At 42.5% G+C, this 20,749-nt stretch overlaps 1 protein-coding gene across 2 annotated transcripts in view; it reads left to right on the forward strand.

The window, feature by feature from the left end:
- Window positions 1-343: 343 nt before the first annotated feature.
- nrg3a (neuregulin 3a) overlaps window positions 344-20,749 on the forward strand; it is a 149,414-nt gene continuing 129,008 nt past the window's right edge. For both annotated transcript variants that reach the window (XM_018738102.2, XM_018738103.2), the window contains exon 1: window positions 344-2,192. In XM_018738102.2, the coding sequence (XP_018593618.2) occupies window positions 1,520-2,192 (673 nt within the window). In that variant the 5' untranslated portion in view covers window positions 344-1,519. The remainder of the gene's footprint in view (window positions 2,193-20,749) is intronic.

Raw genomic sequence — 20,749 nt, forward strand, 5'->3', positions numbered from 1 at the left:
CAGCTCAGTATCCTTTTTCTCTCCCCGCCTCTCTCTTTCTCTCCCCCTCTCTCTCTTTTTCTCTCCCTCTCACTCTGCCTCTCTCCCTCTCTCTCGCTCTTCCTCCCTCTCCATCTCTCTCCCTCCCTCCTCTTTCTTGCGCTCTCTCTTGCTCCCTCTCCCTCGCTCTCACTCTCTCTCGCTCTCTCTCCCTCCCTCTCCCTCGCTCTCACTCTCTCTCGCTCTCTCTCCCTCCCTCGCTATTTCTTGCTCTCCCTCTTGCTTCCCCTCTCTCTCTCGTTCTCTCTCCCTCCCTCTCTCTCTCTCTCTCTCTCACTCCGTTCTCTCTGCTCTCTCAGTCGCTCTCCTGCCCGCTATGTCTCACGGAGGCGGAGAATTTTCACAGTGCTGGTGGAGAGAGCAGATGCAGTCCCGCCTTACTGGCTTTCTCTCCCTCTCTCTAAGCATCACTAAGACCGGGCAGCATCCTGTCTTTGAATAGAGCGTCTGAGAGCCGGAGGACGACATGGCAAAGGACCAATCTGGCGATATTAGAGAAAACCTCAATCAGTCACAGGACGTGTAGAAAAAAAGGAAGAAGCAAGGAAGGATGGAGCTACACTAACTCTGCGTGTCTATGTGCCAATATCAGGATTAGCTCTCAGTGCTGGAATGTAGTGACAGCACACAGACAGCGCACAGACAGACAGCAGTACGTGAGCTGACCGAGCCGGAGATCTAAGTGCTGAGACTGGAAAAGAATCAGTTAGGAGATGGATTTGACTCTCCTCTCCTTGGACTCATTCCATTGCTCTTGATTCTACTGTGCTGTTTTTTTTTTTTCTTTTTTTTTTTAAATATTTGTCTGTTATTTATTCATTTTTTTCAAATATTGGATTATCCCTTTTGCTGGACTACACGCAAATTTGCTTTTGCCTCATAATCCAAAGGATGCTCTAGAGTAAGAGGAAACCGCTGGCTATTCCTGCACCGAGTCTGGCGTTTGGTTCTGGGGCAATGAGCTGACTCAGCGGAGCAAAATGAGCTGCAGAAAACCCAGAAGCCGAGGAAGAGAGGGAACCAGAACACTCCTCTTTGAATACAAATCCTGGAATGCTGAACAGAAAAAAGATGCTCTCAATCCTGCCAGAACTGAAATGACCGCTTTTCTAACCCTTCATCTTCTGCTGATCCTGCTGCTCTTTTCCTTCATCTCCTTGGCTTTTCACTCACCTGTGTGTCTGGGATCTGGACACCATTGAGCTCCGTTCCTGTGAGCTGTGTGCACTGACTAAACCTGGACAGAGGCTTCTTTCCCTCTATTCTGTCTTCAGTGCTCTACTTGTGACCCCCCCCCCCGTGTGTATTTATGTCTTTTCAGAGGTCTGTCTGCATGGCTGCGATTTCATGTGCCTCGCTGTTTGTGTTTATGAGCACCGTGATTCTCAATGCCCATCTTCCTCCATTGTCACTGTGCTCTGCGTTGCAAATGCCCTTTACCACACCTGCCCCTGGGGTTAACCCTTTGTGAGGTGGCAGGATGAGTGAGCGCTCTGGACCAACTTTGTCGGGAGCATTGCGTTTGGAGGAGAGAGAAGAGGGCGGGGTGGCTCCCGGTAGGGACCAGGCTTCGCCCCCTGAGCCAGAGCATCTGCGCTGTGGCACTTGCACCTTGTGGCCCCGACAGCAGACCTGGCTTTGTGTGGTGCCGCTGCTCATCGGCTTCATCGGCCTGGGACTCAGCTTGATGCTGCTCAAGTGGATTGTGGTGGGATCCGTCCAGGACTACGTTCCTACCGATTTGGTGGATGCCAAAGGGATTGGGCAGGACCCCATATTTCTCTCCAAGCCCAGTGCCTTCCCGAAGAGCTCTGACAGCACTATGTCAGTGAGCACTGCTGCCACGGGGAAGAACGGATTTCGACCAGGGATTCACTCCGGCGGTACAACAAGGGGGAATGGCCCCGGTGCATCCGGCAGCCAGGTTACTCTACGCAGCACGACCGTGCGCCAGGTTAGCACCAGCAGCGTACGCGGCCCAGCGACCACTACAGCTGCCTTTACCCTGTCCACGAGCGCGGTGACGCCATCCTCCACCCCTTTGATTTCCAATCCCACCGTCCTCCACGACTCGACGCAAATGTGGACGCATGCTCATGTATCGCAGAGGCCCTCGGCCACGCCCACTCGGTTACACGTCCTCGTCAAGACAGGTGAGCCCCCCCCCTCTGCTCTCCTGTTATTTCTGGGGAGGTGTTAAAGGCTACCGAGACATCTCACAGTGCAAAAAGTCCATTATACCGTTGCTGCAGTATCTGTGCTAATTATGCAAAAGCATTACCAGCTTTGGTTCACTTAGAGCAGGACAGAGCGTTTTCTCATTCAGCGTCCTACTGAATGTATTTCTGCTGAAAAGCCTTTCGTGTCAATAATTTAACATGTGGTAATATTACATCATAGGCATTTTAGAATGCTCACGGGAAATGTATCAGGATTTACATTCATATAAATAATTCAAGACGTGGTTCTGGGCGAGAGTGTGTACGTGTGTGTGTGTGTGTGTGTGTGTGTGTGTGTGTGTTCTGCACGAGGGCCAATTTGTACACAGCTAGGGCCCTAGGTCACTCCTGCTTTTGCTGACATATCTATCTATCTATCTATCTATCTATCTATCTATCTATCTATCTATCTATCTAATCTAATTGATTGTCAAAAGGGCAATTAGGAGGATGGAGAGGCAATGTCTCCATTTGCATTTCTGTTTAAGATGTATGGACCCAGTTGCAGACATGACTAAGGTGTAGGTCCTAGTATATCACTGAAACCGTTAGATATTTAACAGATGGGTATATGGCATAGAAGAAAATGAGGCTTAATGAACAGAAGGAGAATAAATGATACTGTAAAGATTGCAGTGCATTCCCACTATACTGCAGGGGGAACTGCATTGTGCAAAGTGCAGAAAAAATGCGCAGAGTCCAGCCTGATTGTTCGTTTCGGTGGTTTTAGGGGAAGGTGAGTCCCGTTCGAGGCACTGGATTGCCATGCGAGGTGTGTGCGTTACACCTGGACGCCCATCATGGGCTCACGGAACAAGATCTGGACGTGACAGCGGTTTTACCACATTTAATAACCCAATTCGCAGTTCCATTAAACCACATTCAATGACTCGCGTTCAGCTCTTTTTATTTTCTTTTTAAATTCTTATTTCCTTTTTTTTCTAAATGGGGAACCGGTTAGGGATTCAGCGTGTATTCCTTTTGGTTTTCCAGTGTAGGACTCAAACACCTTTAAAAATATTTAGAAATCCTGATCAAGGAGTGATTTGAAAATGACATTTTTCTTCTAAACAGCTCAGTGTTGGATGCACGGCATGCACTGAAGTTATATTCAGGAAGGTGGTTAAATGGATTTTCTTTTTTTTAGTCAAAACTCAAAAACAGTTTTCCGTTTGCACATCACTGGTCAAGACCGTAGCTGGTGGCGGTGGCGCACGAATTCAGGCCGATAATCGGAGGTGACGAGGAGTGTTTGAGTGACGTGTTTGCAAAGGGCTGCTCCGTTATAACAAGTGAGCGCACTTTCCTGGGGCACAGGGCAATTCTATAATAATCTGGAAAACAGCGCGCATTAATCATGCAACCGTTTTATGTACTGTATATAAATAAGCACATATCCATGTAATAAATATACAAATGAAATGGTTGCGTGATTTTATATTTCTATTTATATTTATTTTTTGGGTAGTAAGGCATTGCTCCCACCTGTATGTAAGAGCAAAACTTTGACAGCGGCTTGTGTTAATATACCATGGTAGGGACCGCAGGTACCTGAGATGATCTCAGATGCGGCTCATCAGTGTGAGACTGGTTATGAAGGCATTTCCAAAGAATTCCGAAGAAGAACCCTTTCAGGTTAAGAGTACTGAGCTGCCGTTGCCTTGGATGGACCAAAACTGTTCAGCTGAAACAAATATTGAACAGCAAATGTGATTAGAAACATGAAGTCTTCAATTATTTCTGAACACACTGTTCAGGTGACATTTGTATGTAGAGACTGAGCAATTTGTAAAAGGTCAAATACTTTTCTTCGAGGTACAAGATAGGACCCCTCCTAGGGTGTCAACTGATAATCTTCACTTGTCTCTATCCAGCACAGGAGATACATGACTTGATGGTTGATGTGAACTTCACTGAATGCAAAGTGAACACATGGGTCTAAATAGTGGGTCCAGACACACAGGAGACCTTTGCAAGCTGCATGTTCTTCGTTGCACTTCTTCATCAGAGCAGCTCAAGGGCTGCACAACTCTATCGCTGTGCATGTCCCGTAGTTGTGGGGGGAACAGGTAACACAGCAGTTAGAACCGCTGCCTTCTTGTCTCAAGGCCCCCAGCGCGAATAGCCCTTGTATACTTTCTCCAGTAAGAATACCCTGCTGTATACACTGGTAAACAATTAGCAAGCTAACAGTGTAACACTCTCAATAACCTTGGATAAGGGCATCAGTTAATTAAAGATTAGCGATGACCATAAATATTAAGAAAGGATGATTTGGTGATGCAGTTTCTTTCCCAAAGGGCAGCGTGGTGCCACAGCAGGTATCCGTGCAGGCTCACGGCCACAGAGGTGTTCCGCTGTTGGTTCGAATCCCGTTCGGCCCGTGTGGAGTCTCCCTGTTCTCTCCGTGTCGTCAAAGGTTTCCTGCCACAGCCCAAAGGCATCAGGTCCAGATGACTTGGACACTCGAATTTGCTCGTAGTGTGTGTGAATGCTTGTGTGCGGCTATTATGCGATGAACTGGTGTCCATTCCAGGGTGTACCCCCCCTGCCCCAGTTTGGATTGAGACTACCAATACAAGTGGCTAATGAAAGTCAATGAGTGTTTCTTTTTCTCGATTTATCTGTTTGGCTTTGTTTATTTCTTCGTTCTTTCATTTATTTACCTTAGTATATGAGCAGTGCATATGGATCCTTTCTGCTTATCATTCTACATTGTTCAGGAAGAATGATACAGAGCTACACAATAATATTGCATAACGTAGTACACTGGATCAAATCTTAAATACCACAGTTCCTTACAATAATGTGTTATTTCCAAATTCTGGAAGCGTGCACATGGCTTTCATTTCCTTGAAACAATATTTCTATCAGTATTGTTTTAGTGTTCTAGCATGATTAGATATTTCCCTTTCAGGAATGTGCTGTTCACATTGGATTTTCATTATTATGATTTGTTGTTCAGTAATTGTATTACAAGCGATAAGCAAATAACTGTAAAGCAATAAACTGTTACAAGAGATTATTTTTGCAAATAAAAGTGATAGATTGGAGACTATTGGATTCCTTTGCAGGAAAGTGATGTAATACTTTTTCTTCTACAAAGTAAAGCAGATTGTTATTCAGTAGGTTAAACAAGATTGTTTTCCTTTTAAAATGCAAAAGTCCATGAAAGAGGGAAACTTCCTGGTTTTACAGTCTTCTGACGAGTCAGAACAGTACATTCTACACTTGTCATCAGGTGTACTTTTTGCATTTTTCTAGGATTACTGTAACGTAGTTGGACTAATGCACCAGCTTTTACTCCACTTGAAGGCCATTTTTGTAAAATATATTTTCACTGTGATATATCTTCATGAAATGGCCAAAGGGGAGGAAACGTGTTGAAATATTAATGTGTGAAAAGGGAACTGTCCAATCTGTTGAATGTGAATAATTAAATGCATTCTTATGAAAAATTATCTAAAAATTTCACAGCTTTACAAATATAGTACTTAGCCAGTTACATCACTGGGATATAGGCAGTGTGCTCTATAACAAGTATGTATGTACAGGGAAAAGAAAAATTATTTTATCTTCTTGTTCTAAAAAAGTTTCTTTCATAGCTAAAATTCTTACAGTACACATTACTACATTTTACATGTTTCTAATTTCCACAGTTTCTGTCTCATTAATATCAGAATGCAACATTTTTATATCTTCAAAGCATGGCACAGCATCACATGTCAAAGTATTACACGCCTGAAATACGTCTATTATGGGTAAATAAATGGTTGCATTTGGGATTAGCTGGAAAGTTCTTGTGAAATGAATTGTGAGTCGTACTGAGCGTCGGGTATCAGTGTAACATGAATCAACGAAAGGGTAATAACTCAACAGTGAACTATGCCTAACCTCAGAGAATTCCCAGCAACACTTATATACATATAGTTAAGAGCTCAGTGTACTCGGTGTATACTGTGTTTACTGTTCCACTGTACATGTACTGCATTGCCAATGTCGGTCCCCTTTGTTCAATTTGTGTAGAGATTTATTAGCATTTTTCATTGTTTCTCTACAACATAATACACTTGTTGCAGTGGCTTTAGTAGTGATCTTAGGCACTAGGCTCTTAAAACAAAGAGAAATTATTAAAATGTCCTTTTTCTGTATGTATCTATGTAGTAGACATACACACACATACATATATATCTGCATGATATTTCTTCAGTCTTTCTTCCTACCATCATACCTTGCAAATTTCACACATGATGATGATGATGATGATGGATCTACAGATATGTCTTTAAGAAACTACATGCTGGTGCTCTGTATTCATTATATTTAATGGTTTCCTCTTTTATGTGTCTTTTCAGTAGCCCATCGGAACAACCTCTTGTTACGATATTTACTTCCAAGTGGATGAAGGGCTCTAATGCATAATATTAATAGAACAACATGTTTCATGCCTCTTTGAATTTGCACCTGATCTTCTGTTAGCCACTGTAAAGGAACATCGTGAGAGAAATTGTATATACAAATCAGGTTAGACTGAAATTTTTGCAGAATTTTGCTGTGAATAAGAGTTATTTAGCTTTAGTAAAAATGGGTTTGCAGACATGGTAAAAGTAAAACCAGGGACAACTGGTAGTATAGTGGTTAGAGCTGCTGCTTTGGACCCAGAGGTGGCAGGTTGGAATCTCACTTCTGGCTGTGGTACCCTCGAGCAAGGTCCTTACCCTAAATTGCTCCAGTAGAATTACCTAGGTGTATAAATGGGTAAATAAGTGTAAATACCATAACATGGTAAGTTGCTCTGGAGAAAAACATCAGCTAAATGTGAGTGTAGCATTAGAAATGGAGCTGCACAAAGAAGTTACATATCCATCCTAAGAAATGAAGGCCTTAACACATAGACATTTGTAAAAATAATTAAGTGCATTGGCAGCTCTTCCAAGGAGTTTACAGATGTGTTACTTGAATTAAGTGAGGTGATAAATGAATAAGCTGGTCTATTTTACCAGCTTCCTGTTCTCATAATATGTTTTGGAGATCACTAAAGGGCAGGATGTTTGCATTAAGCCTTTAATTAAATAAGGGCTTGAGGACGCAGGTCCTCATGATCCACAAGGTTTCCTCGTCGTTGTTCCAGCTCAGCTCTTAATTACTCACCTCTGACAGGGATTTTCATTAAATGATTCATATGAGACTGAGAGCACTAGCCGAGAGCTACCTTCGTAATCGAGTACAGTACTGGCCTTCAAAATCCCCCAAAGCATACAGCCACGTATAATGTCATTTTTACTCGTACTTAGTCCGTTAGTTTACCATAGTTGTCGTTTTCCCATCAGGTTAAGTCGTGTAAGTGAAATCACGGTCCATGTGTTATTCATGCGTTCATTTATTTCCACGTGAAAAAAACAAAGGCGTGTGCTGTATTTAAGAATTACGCTGAAGTGTAGTGCTGAAACTCATGTCGATAAATAATGCAGAGCACAGCGCGTTTTTACAGAACAAGTCGCTGGTGACCAAACTACTGTCCTGAGGAAGCGGTGTAGAGAAGCGCTGCACACGTTACTCACCAGAAAATAGTCTCGCTGCGTGAATCGCTGTCGAGTAAAGCTCGTCTCCCACTTCTCCCCCCAACCACCTTCCTTTCCTCGACATGAATGTGAGCCTCTGCCAACCTGGAGCGCATCCCAACTCACCGCTGACGGAGTTTCTTGGAGGTGAAGTGTCTTTTAGATTGGCACGCTTCCTTGGCAAAGGCATATCTCACAATATTCTAAGTGTTGCCATGTACAGTATGTACATGCTCATGCTCATATTTGGGTATGTAACGGGTATCATACGGTGTGCGGTGGTGCGGCGCGCCTGGGCTGTGCGAGAGGACGTGGGTTCGATCCCCGCTCGGTCTGTGTGGGGTTGGCGTGTTCTCCCCATGTTTGTGTGGGTCTCCTGCGGGGGCTGCAATTCCCCTCACGGCCTAAAAACGTGCTGAATGTGAATTGTAGCCTCTAAATTGCCCATCGTGTGCAAGAAAAAGTGTGTTATATTGCTCTGGAGTGTGTATGAGTGACTACAGTGGGTGTATTGAAATGTATCTGGCATTGTGATTTATCCTGGATGAAAAAGGTGTCACCTAAGTACTGCACAGTATTCATTACAAGTTCTTTTGAAGAAATTAATTGTGATAAATAAATAAATGTAAATGGTATAACAGTAGGGGTGTGGTGGCGCAGTGGGTTGAACCGCAGTCCTGCTCTCCGGTGGGTCTGGGGTTCAAGTCCCGCTTGGGGTGCCTTGCGACGGACTGGCGTCCCGTCCTGGGTGTGTCCCCTTCCCCCTCTGGCCTTACGCCCTGTGTTGCCGGGTAGGCTCCGGTTCCCCGTGACCCCGTAAGGGACAAGTGGTTCTGAAAATGTGTGTGTGTGGTATAACAGTATAATGTATTGCATTTGTAATAATATGTTTTTATTTACAACTGTTGTTTTAGGTGCAACTTTTTTTCTTTTGCTCACTGGCTAAACTAAAATAAAAATTTCATAGATGTGATTTCAGATAATTTTTTTTTTTTTTTTGCAAGTTTGGTATTTCACTGAAATTTGTTATATTGCATCTTTCGTACTATGTCTCTACTGTAGACCCTGTTTTAGCAAATGAGAAGATTACAAACCTGAAAAAAACAGGCCAGAGGGTCACTTGTTTCACCTCTGGATTCCAACTTCGAGCTGTAAAAGTATACTGAAGATAATTGATTACTGAGATGTTGAAATCAGGTCTTTTTCTTCCCTGAAATGTCAGCATTAGTTGATGATAGAAGTGATTTATGTCAGTGTAATGTAAAAACCAACGCAAACAGGTTGATGAGGTTACATTGAGATAAATGGGTTATGTTGAGAGCTTGAGTGGAGAAACATACAGTGAAATTGGGTTTGCAGCCATAAAGGAAATTACCAAATTCTCTTTGGTTGGATAAAATGAAAATCTAAGCATATGTTGGACTTTGATACATTGACCTGATCAGATTGAAGGTGATGAGCCCTCTATGTGACACTTAAGACAACCAACCAACCAATTTCAATAACGTCTCGAGCCGAGCGGGGTCACAGTGAGCCGGAGCCAATCCCGGAAACACAGGGTGCAAGGGTGGGAGGGGGGGGCACACCCTGGACGGGACGCCGGTCCATCACAGGGCCACAACTAGGTACCCAGGCACACAGCCGGGCGAAGGTACTGAAGCAATTGCAGGGCAAGCACCTTGCTCAAGGGCACCACAGCCAGAGGTGGGGATCAAACCCGCAACTTCAGCACACAGACAAAACTTTGGTCGCTTTGCAGAGACTATAGGTGGTTTTTGGTGGAGATCAGCAGCGATAAACAAAGACGCCCAATTAAAAGGCGTATGTTCTGCTTTCTCCTCGGTTATATATCATTTCCACTGGGATGCACATGTCAGCCCTCTGCCTGTCAAAGTCTCTCTGCTACCTGTCAGGATTCTTTATTAGTTCTTGTCTCCCAGACTCCGTATCCTTCGCAGGTACTTTGGGTGCCAGAAGGATGGAGAACTTCGCTGCCTGCGTATCCAGAATACGGACTTTCGAACACTTGAGTTCGCAAACAGCATCCTGTATGACGCCTTTGTGAATGGCCCTGTCTCAGTGTGGTATCCACATCGGTGCAGCAGGGGGAACACTAACTGAGAGCTTCTTTCGAAAACTACAGCGGAGATCTAACATTTCAACTTGATTTTCATTTGCTGCAGTGCAGGATTGTGGTGCTCTGGAACCTCGGCGTACACCGCAGTCCTTCACAATGCCTGTCGGACAAGCTCTTACGCCCATTTAATTGTTGCGATAAGTCTTTAACGGACAACGGCATAAATAGTGATATGCGACCTGCGAATTGCATTTACTGTTTTCGAACTTTCCTGTTAGGAAAAGAAATATATGCAGAGCACTCAGTGGATGGAATTTGATTTCAGGCCTCAACACATTCGATGAAATGTAAAGTTAAATCTTACAGAGATGCTTTTGCCCACTGTGGCCCTAGTAGATTAAAAACACAGTAAGAGAGTTCTGAAACTGTACTAATTAATGTAGTTTAATGTTGATGAGTGAGGGAAATCGTGAAACTGCTCTAACAGCACTTATCTGCAGTGAAAACTAAGTGGTTGTTTCTGCACATGGTGAGGGTCTGCGGCGAGGGATGTTCAAGCAAAAACAGTTTTAATAGAACACGGTACAGTGACCTAATGACATCTTCAGACATAGACATGTCTTACCTAGTAGCTTTGGCCTTAACGGAAATATTTTATCAGCAATTGTGGTAAAAGAGCACGTTACATTGTGACGAAGAAAGCAGCGTGTGCTACTTTCCTCGTTCAGCGACTTGTCTGTGACTAATTGTGACCTTTTCTTAGTTTATCATATCTGAAAACAAGAGAAAAAAATCCTACCGAAAGCCTACACGTATTTATGCCACTTGCTGCATTTTGTACAGTCTTATTACATCATCATTTATTATGTACTTATTTCAGATACATACAGGTTTGGGGAGAAAATAAGAACTTTTACCTTAGTTGATTTGTGTCACGGTTTTCTACATGATTTAAATGTTCTTCTGTTTGCTGAAGTCAGTAAAAAAATCCATTGACCCAATCTTCTAGCAATCATTAATTCATTATGACCCCTATACGCTCATTCCATTCCAAACACCCATTAACCTTTAGCGAAATATTTCTTCCAAAATTGCAATTTGCCGAGTTTCCCTCTGCATTCCATACAAAAGAGAATTATTTTAAGATTTCTCCCAGCATGACAGGTTTCCCTCCATTTGTGCTGAAGTATACTGTAGTGATGTGACATTTAATGATTGAAAAAAATGGCTTGTGTGTGTCTGGATCCAAGATGAATAAAAAATGTGTTACTATTTATGGCTGCATACCAGTAGGTGTAATAACTCTGAGTTTGTGGTCATGTTTTATCTGCCACCTTAGGTATGTTAGCACTTGAAAACATGCTATTGAAGGCTGAAGACACATCTGAACCTGCTCTAGAACAGGCGCCAGATGTAATACCCCTATTGACAGTAATAACATTTCAGATACGGCCATTATTCACACACACACACACACACACACACACACACACACACACACACACACACACACACACACACACACACACGCTGAAACGACTTGTCCCAAGCGGGGTCGTGGCGAACCGGAGCCTAACCCAGCAACACAGGGCACAAAGATGGAGAAGGAGGGGACACACCCAGGGTGGGATCAGTATTCACGACTCAGTATTTTTTAAATAAATTTTGAGACTAATATTATGCATTGGAGTCTTATGTATTTCAAAATCATTCTTGGGTGGTTGTAATAATTACGGGGGGGCAGTGGCGCAGTGGCGCGGTGGGTTGGACCGGCTCCTGTTCTTCGGTGGTTCGAGTCCCACGTGGGGTGCCTTGCTGTGGACTGGCGTCCCATCCTGTGTGTCCCCCCTCCAGCCTTGCGCCCTGTGTTGCCGGGTTAGGCTCCGGCTCCCCACGATCCCGTATGGGACAAGCGGTTCAGATGGTAATAAGTAAATTATTATTTAGAATAAACATATTTTACTTATATACATTAGAAAGGTCTTCGGAAGATGCAAGATGAATGAAGTTTTGATATTTTATGTAAAATTTCTCACAGTGTACAATAGTAGCGTTAGGGTGAGCCGAATGGGGGAAGAGGGTTTCCTGAGGGTCATTTTAATATTTAGGCCAACTTGCACCAAAGAGCACCTCTCACACATTCTTCAGCAGAAATGCTGGAATGGAATTTGGATCTTATAAAATTTAGAGCCTGACTTACTTCTGTTTTGTAAAACCATGGGCAAATAATAGTTAAAAAATGCTGTACAAATGCTGTACAAATCACGCACATAATATTGCTTTACTGAGCACGTGTAACACTGCTAACACATGCAGATTATAGAATGTTCATGTCCCTTGATTATGGTGCTGAAAAGTTAAGGTGTACATGTAGTTATTTCAGGAAAAAAGAGTTTGGGTGAAAGTATGAGGATCTGAAATACACACAAATGTTTAGGCAGCGTGGCACTTTTCGGAAGATGGCATCACATGCTCAACGTTGCTCTAGGCGTTGCTGAAATACTCATATTTACACCGTCCTGTGGGAGATGTAACAATGGCAGGAACCATCAGGGAGGTCCATGCTCTCCACATGCATAAAGTTGTCTTTTGTGTGAAACACGTTTTTCTGTATGTATGTTTATAATGTGTGATGCTGCTGCACATGGCTAGGCAATTAGCACATTTTTCTTCTTGAAATCAGTAGGCAAATATCACACACACACACACACACACACACTTTCTGAACCGCTTGTCCCATACGGGGTCACGGGGAACCGGAGCCTACCCGGCAACACAGGGCGTAAGGCCGGAGGGGGAGGGGACACACACAGGACGGGACGCCAGTCCACCGCAAGGCACCCCAAGCGGGACTTGAACCCCAGACCCACCGGAGAGCAGGACCCAGTTTAACCCATTGCGCCACCACGCCCCCCTGTTAGGCAAATATCAATTTTGCAAAATAGCCACACTCTGCAAGAGTTTTTTTTTTTCTTACGTAGCATCAAATTTTATTTTACACAAAATTAAGTAGAATGCCAAGACTTGCACGCTATTGTTTCATCGACGAATAACCGCAGCTTCTCTGAACATTCTAGTTCAATGACAGAACAAACTGTTTCTAATTAAGCCATTGATTGAAAGAATAAATGTGTTCATAATCGCCCGAACGCTCTGTTAAACATGATTGGTTATTACCTTCAGCATGTTTTGGTTACATTTGCTAATGCAGCAATTTCATGACAATGTTGCATTCATTTTAACCATCAGTAGGTCCCCATCATATCAACACACGGTCTCATATGATCTGTGTGGTCATATATGGTCGTGCGTGGTGTGAATGGACAGCACTTTGAATTAAAAAGGTGACATTTTTCAGTCTCGGTTTTTTCATTTCAAGATTAATTTAATAATTTCCATTCTTGGATTCCTACTCTGAATAATTATTTTCACTGAAATGTCTTGGAACCTATTATGTCTAATTCGTAATTTACGATGATTTTCACTCGTTTTCAGCGGATAGGAGGTTTTTCCTGTGTCGGTTAACAGACAGGCAGACATATAACGTTCTCTGGGGTAGAAATAGCACTGAATTTAATCCCAGTTCATTTATTTCTCAGTCTATTGTTGGACATGCTGCACAATTCCAGCAGTGGAAACTTTCACAAAAGTGTTCCGTTTCGCCCTGATTACTTCTGATTCTAGTAGCAAATAGAACAAATCTCAAATTCCTTTATGAATAAATTATGGAGATGATCATTGATTATTAAGTTAAACACCCACAAATATTTGTGGGCTGTGGATATCCTACTTATGTCCTTGAATCTCAACATATATTTAACTGAGGATGTTTGTCCTTTTTTTGTTTCGCATTTAAATCATCCCTTGTATCCAATTTTCACATTGAGTCATTGCCATCACTTGTAATCGCCATGGTGGATTTCACACTTTTTTGTTTTCGTATCACAAATGCAACCTACTTTGCGTAATTTCATTAAAGCCAAGCCAATCTCTGTAAATAGGCAACGATAATTATCCCGCTTAAATTGTATTATTGTCACCGTATTACTTTCGGAAGTGCTGAACACTCTTATGTTTTCTTTTCTTTATTAAAAACAAGTCAGAAATTTTATAATGAAAAATGAATAAAACCAGATGTTTGCTCAGAAAATGAAATAAAGAAACAAAATATGTTTCGTGAAACATCTACGTATCCCGAGAATTGTGCAGCTCTATTACTGTAAGGATTATTGCTGTCAGTAATAATATCCAGTCATAATGTAGCCGTGAATATTAGTGTAATTTACATTTTCTGTGGTTGTCCATAGCGGTGCTGGTTTTTGTCAGGAAGAATTATTTTCAGACAGAAAGTTTGAAAGGTAACTGAAGATTGGTAACATCTAATCTATGTGTTATTCATGTTAAGATTTATTTTAAGCAATTGTTCTCAGACTTTTTTTTAACCATATTTAGATTTTTATTTTTCAGCCATTTATTCTGCAAATCTTTCAATAAAACTTGTACCTCCACTGTACCATTCTGCAGTAGGTGTCACGTCCGGAGGTAAAAGGGACGCAGGCTTGTGCTGTTGAGCAAGGGTGAGGTTCCCAAAAGCAGCATGAATATATATGTGTGTGTGTGTGTGTGTGTGTGTGTGTGTGTGTGTGTGTGTGTGTGTGTGTGTGTGTGTGTGTGATGCAGCTGGGTGCTTCCTTGGGTGGTGCTGCTTCGTTCAACTCGGGTCTGATTTTCAGGGGTCCTGACTGTAGGATTCCATATTGCTACTCATGTTAAGATTTTGTAAGATATACCGTTCAGTTTTTATTATTATAATGACATTATAATGACTTTCAAATTTTTATTGTCACTTTTTTTTTCCTCTGAAGGCGATCAACTTCTGTTTTTCACCAGGTGCCGTGTCAACTTGTCCAGTATTGGGGAACCAAAGGTGCAGTGGCACAAGTACTGACACAAGTTGTTCCAAGGCATCAACGCTGACTGCAGTGTCACCTGCTTTATTTACTCGCTATACCAGTTTTTAAAAGTCGTAGTGCTGCATATTTGCAACAACATACCCACTTTGTAAATGTGCAGATTGTACGTTTCTTCATGATTAGTAGTGGCCATTCTGTGCACGTTTCTAAACAGGTGCAGGGTGCAGCATCAGCAGCAGAGGAAGGGTTGAGGAAGATGGTCAAGTGCACATTTGCTGAAGAGCACTGAAGGGCTGCTTTTGTGTGCTGGATTGTGGTCTTTAAACTCTTATGTATAGCCTATACTGCATTTGTGGGAAATAATCATTTTGTGCTGCTCTGTATTGCTAGGTGTCATGGAACGGAAAACAACAACAAAACAAAAATGGATGAGGTTGAAAAAAAGAATACTGAAATACAGTAACTGATGCTGGGAATGGTCCATAGTTGTGCAATTGCCACACGCAGGAGAGAAAACTGTTAAGTTTATATTTCCTTTAGTAGTTATTTTTAGTAATAAGACATGCATTGGATGTCAAGTTTGTTTGAATTCCTACAGGTTTGCTGCAGTTTTCAGTTAATTCCTACAAATTATTATTATTATTATTATTATTATTATCATTATTATAGTTGTTGGTTTTGTATGAACACTGACAATTTGCAAAGCATTTTACATTTTCATGCCTCTAAGTCCCATTAGCTGGAGCTTCTCTAGCTCAATTTATTCATATTGGACTTGAAATGAAGGGATTTCCTGCACACTCGTTTCACATATGCAGATTCCTTGCAGTGTTCATGGACTTACAGACAGCACAATTCCTGGGGTTGGTTTCACCAAAAAGGATTAGCTCCTCCATCGACTAGTAGCATTAATCTTAAAGCACTTCTTAAATTCAGTCCTTGATTCTTTATTATGACCTTGGTTTTCTGAAAAGATTTTCACAATTTTCCTCTCATAATTATCATAGGAAAACACTTTGTTCGCATTAATGAATCAACTGCTTTTAATGCTTTTATAGCAGATCAGTCAGTCTTCAGATAGACATTGGAATTCAAACTCTCGTTGACTCCTTCACACTGTTGCACTGGTGACTGATGCAGCCAGAAGATGTGAACGTTCATCAGTGCTGCTGCAGTTCTGCTGTTGCTTAGCAGTTTGTTTCACAATTTACTAAGATGTGCAGCAGAAAAAGGTTGGGGACATCTGCAAATACCAAGTAAGACTATAGTAGGGGGCTAAGTGTTGCATATGAAAAAATTTGGAGATGGAGAGGGAAAAAAGAAAAGGGTAGGGGTCATAAATTTAGTCCAGGCTATAATCCAAGATAGAACGGGGAGTCTATGGAATCATTATGTTAAATCCTAAAAGCTGTCGTAGCCCTTCCATAGAACTCGTAATTGTAACTCTCTGAGATAAAACTTTTGGTTATTAACCTTCAGAACTTTGTTAAAAGGTATGAAGATTCACATGAAAAATGAGACAGACCTCTGCACACCTCCGAAGTAATTCTGCAACGAATGTGCAATTATGCCTAAATCCAGTGCTCGGTTACCTTGATACGTATATCCAAGAAGACGTAAGCTGACGGTGAAGGAAATACTCAAGAGATGCTATATGGATGAATCAGTGTTTGCATTCAGAGCCTGATTATACATCATATTACAGTCACACAGAAAGAAAGAAAGAAAGAAAGAAAGTATACGAATGAAAATGGCTTAATGGAAAAGCTGCTGGTTCAAGTCCTGGAGAGTCATCTTACTGTATACCTGAGCAAGGCAGTTGAATATTGTAAATACCCTTAAAAGATCTGTCTCGGAAAAAAAGCTCTTTGCTTTAGATTAGCAGGTAACCCCTATGAAACCTGGAAAAACAAAAAAAAAAAAAACAGTAATTGTTCATTGTTTGCTATTCTCTTACTCCCCTGGACAACCTTTGATTCGTAAATATTAGTGGGCTCAGTGCTAATGTGCACATTTAAAATGAAACGGTAATTGGGGTTCTGAGCAGTTCTCGGTGTTTCTGCTCCGGAGTGTCGTGTGACACCATTGTCACTTCTCAGCAACAGCAGATGCTGCGCTTGGCTCAAGGACTGCTTTCGCTTGCATATTCATAAGCCGGTGTTCTGGAGATTTACAGCACACTTTACGCTGTTGTCAGGACCGGCTCACTGCTCTATTGTTTCTCCGAGAAACAAAGCGTTGTTCTAAATCAACCTTGACTCTTCTACTTTAGATGTTTTATGGAAAAAAATCTCGATGTATCTGCCATGGATGTCATGCCATTTGTATCGCTGCAATATTTAAAAACGTCATATCTGCGAAGACAGTAGAGCGCAGAGCACATTCCAGTAGCTGACTTCTGTCTCCAACAACTAGAAAAACGGAACTGATGTAGTCATTGAAATGATTGGCCGAGTGGACAACAATTGGCTCTAGGAACAATTGAGCTCAAACCGAGGCAACTTCAGCGTAAGGCGACCGCCGCCAGAAATATCATTTTGTCCACTCTTGCCGAATGTTTCCATCCAAAAATTCTTTATTAATTCGCATTTGTGAATGTTGCCCAATGCTCTCATTGAGCATGCTCGTGATCGGGGAGTCTCTTGGGAGCCGAATGGGAAACCTTCCGATAACGAGACGATGCCCTTCACCATCCTGCGAGAACCAAAGTAACGTTTGCCTCGTCTCGATACAAACTTTTTCTCCTATGGAAATACAAATATCGCAAGCGTTTGCACGTGGGAAAAGTGAGCAGGAAGGAATGAAGCAAGCGGGTGCAGCTATACTCTGTTGTGCGGGAAGCATCGTGCCAGAATGCGCAGTATTATTGCGCATTTTTTTACACGCACGCTCATCCCGTCAGCGCAATAGACAAATCACACTCAGATCGCACTGTCACCACATCATCTGAGACTGAAGCTCACAGTAATTTTGGCTATCAGTACGATCCGGTGCGACTCCTGACGGCGTCCTTTCAGCATACGTTATTCGTGGTCCGCAGCCGCCGGGCCTCCATACAGAGAGCTCCGGGAGATAAATAAGACGTGCGTTAATGTGTCCCCCTCTCTGTGCCTTCTGACACTTCGATCCGTCAGAAACTCTCTGCAGAGCACACATTTGTTGCTGCGTGTACCATGCGCTCCGTGGTCTCATAACTCGAGCGCTCAGGTGTTCTCCATACTGACCGCATCCCTTGTCTCGCAGCCTTTTCGCCACATGTCAAAGTTCAGCACCTCAGGGGCTGCCTGCCGTGCGGTGAAGGCCATTATATTTCTATGCATTGAGCTTCCCGGTGAAGTTTCCTCTGGGACGGCGGACTGAATATTCCTGAGGATCAGTGTCGACCCTTCGTGTATTCTGCTTATGCTCTCTTTCAGCAATCTCACATCAGATATTTATTGTCCCTCTATAAATTCTTTAGTGTGAATTCTTTTCTCTTGGATTTTAAAAGAAAAATACATATATGTGGGGGGGGGGGGGGCGTGGTGACGCAGCGGCACACTGGCGCAGTGGGTTGGACAGGTTCCTGCTCTCCGGTGGGTCTGCTGTTCACGTCCCGTTCGGGGTGCTTTGCGACGGAGTGGCGTCCCGTCCTGGGTGTGTCCCCTCTCCCTCCAGCCTTACGCTCTGTGCTGCCGGCTTAGGCTCCGGCTCCCCGCGACCCTGTATGGGACGAGCAGTTTCAGATGATGTGTGTGTGTGTGTGTGTGTGTGTGTGTACTTCTTATATAAGTATTTTTTCTTTAAATTATTCTTCCTACTGTCTTTATATAATGGATTAATAAGACAGCGATACACGAGAAAAAAGGGCCAGAGCCCATACTCAATGCCACCTAAATCTAGCTAAAGAGGATTAAGAGAGTTCCCACTCACTTTCAAACTTGGAGCCACACTCAGAGACTTTTCGGAAACTGCAAAGTGCAGACTTTTCATTTGCATCACTGTGTTCATATTGCTTATAGTGTTAAGCGTGAATTATCCGTCTTGTTTATCACACTACGGCGCTGCTTTGCTCGCTGCGGTACGCATAGCGTGGTGACCGCACCTAGAGCTGCGACGGAGCGCGTGGAAAGCCGTTTGGACCGTGGATTTGGCGTCTCTGTACTGAAGTGTGGTACTTGGAAGCAGAGTTAGATTAGCGCGTCGAAATTCGAGCGCAATATTTGACAGGTAATATCAGACTACCTACCGGTTTAAATACCTGTTTTTCAAATGTTCCTTCCAGGATTTTAAGAGCTCGTGGTCCTATGTATGTCTTTCCGCTTCTTTGAGAGCTGTCCGTTTTTGGTTATCGGTTATCAGCTCAGCTACTCTTTGAAACCATCAAAGATGTCAGGGTGAAGTGACATCGTCAGTGATGAGCCTAATGTCTTGGGGAAACACATGTTGGGACCGTGCCTGGGGGAATCCTGCTGCTGGAATTGCTCAGACCTTCGACATCATGTATCTCTGCTTGTTGACAACAACCACCCAAGTAGGTCATTTAAAAATTTTTTTACACTGTGAAAAATATGAGCAAATTGTCTTAATAAGTTGGTCAGCAGTTTTGCGATTAAGAGCTGCTATTTTTGCTGTTGCGATTGCAATTCTGTCAAAATGACACATCAAGCAGAAACAGTTGTGACAAAAGTGTTCCTGGGGGACTGATGTCCTGTCAGCGCTCGCTGGCGAAGGTGCAATGAAAGGTGCGCAGCTTTCATTTGATGATATAACCGATGATTTTTTAAAGCCAATATTAAGTAAGTTATAGAACTGTGGGAAACAGTGTACAACTTTTTACTCTCTCCCGTGGAATTGTCTCCTCTTTTAAAAACAAACTTTCCACAATAATGTGCTCATCCTGTGATCTGGAAAGCCTTTTTGCAAGGTGTTCCCAGGTTCTACCGAAGGAGCAGGGATATCGGTGCCTCAAAGCTTCACTGACATTGATAAATCAGGCAAACCTGCACAAATGGCTACGTGCCTGTAAAATAAAATTAAAATAATGAAATTTAATCACCTGTATTTCACCGTCTCCCTCTGCGGCAAGTCGTTCATCTCTCATGAGCTGTGTAAAATCAGCAGGTAAAAAACCACAACAAGCAATTAAATTAAATTTTTCTGATACCTTTATCTCTTACAGATAATCTGGGAATAATTAGTTCCAGGGATTATGCAGAATAAATCCGTTTACCTCAGCATATGTCAGTATTTAATATTTTTACATTTACCAATATTATCGAGGCAGTCGTGGTTATCATCTTAAATTCTCTGCTTTTAGTTGCATTAAGAAATTAAAAGTACTAAAATGGACATTACAGTATATATAGCAGTATAAATGTATGTTATGGCAAAAACTTGATATGATGTTAGAACTGTGCACATTGTTTTCATTTCCTCATTGCTGAATGACATGGAAAACACTAGAGATACACACACATTTTCAGAACCGCCTGACCCATACGGGGTCGCGGGGAACCGGAGCCAACCCGGCAACGCAGGGCGTAGGGCCGGAGGGGGAGGGGACGCACCCAGGACGGGACGCCAGTCCGTCGCAAGGCACCCCAAGCGGGACTTGAACCCCAGACCCACCGGAGAGCAGGACTGTGCCACTGCACCCCCACACTAGAGATACATGCAGTGTTTTTACTATGAATCTCATGCAGTGTATTTTTTTTTTTTTAGAAAAATTAATTGCTTTTATATATTGCATAATACTTGTAATTTCAAAAAATTACAAATAGCATGCAATGAGCAAAAGCAATTAATTTCATATTAATTTGTCAATTTGTCAATTTACTGCATTTTTGCAGTTTGTCACATATGATTATGCTGAAACAAAATACATTTGTGTTTACGTTAATTTTTTCAGTGCATACTGCCTCCATCTCATATTTCACAGTTTCTCATGTCTAAATGATA

Source organism: Scleropages formosus, chromosome 8 (genome assembly GCF_900964775.1).
Source record: "Scleropages formosus chromosome 8, fSclFor1.1, whole genome shotgun sequence".
Taxonomy (NCBI): Eukaryota; Metazoa; Chordata; class Actinopteri; order Osteoglossiformes; family Osteoglossidae; genus Scleropages; species Scleropages formosus.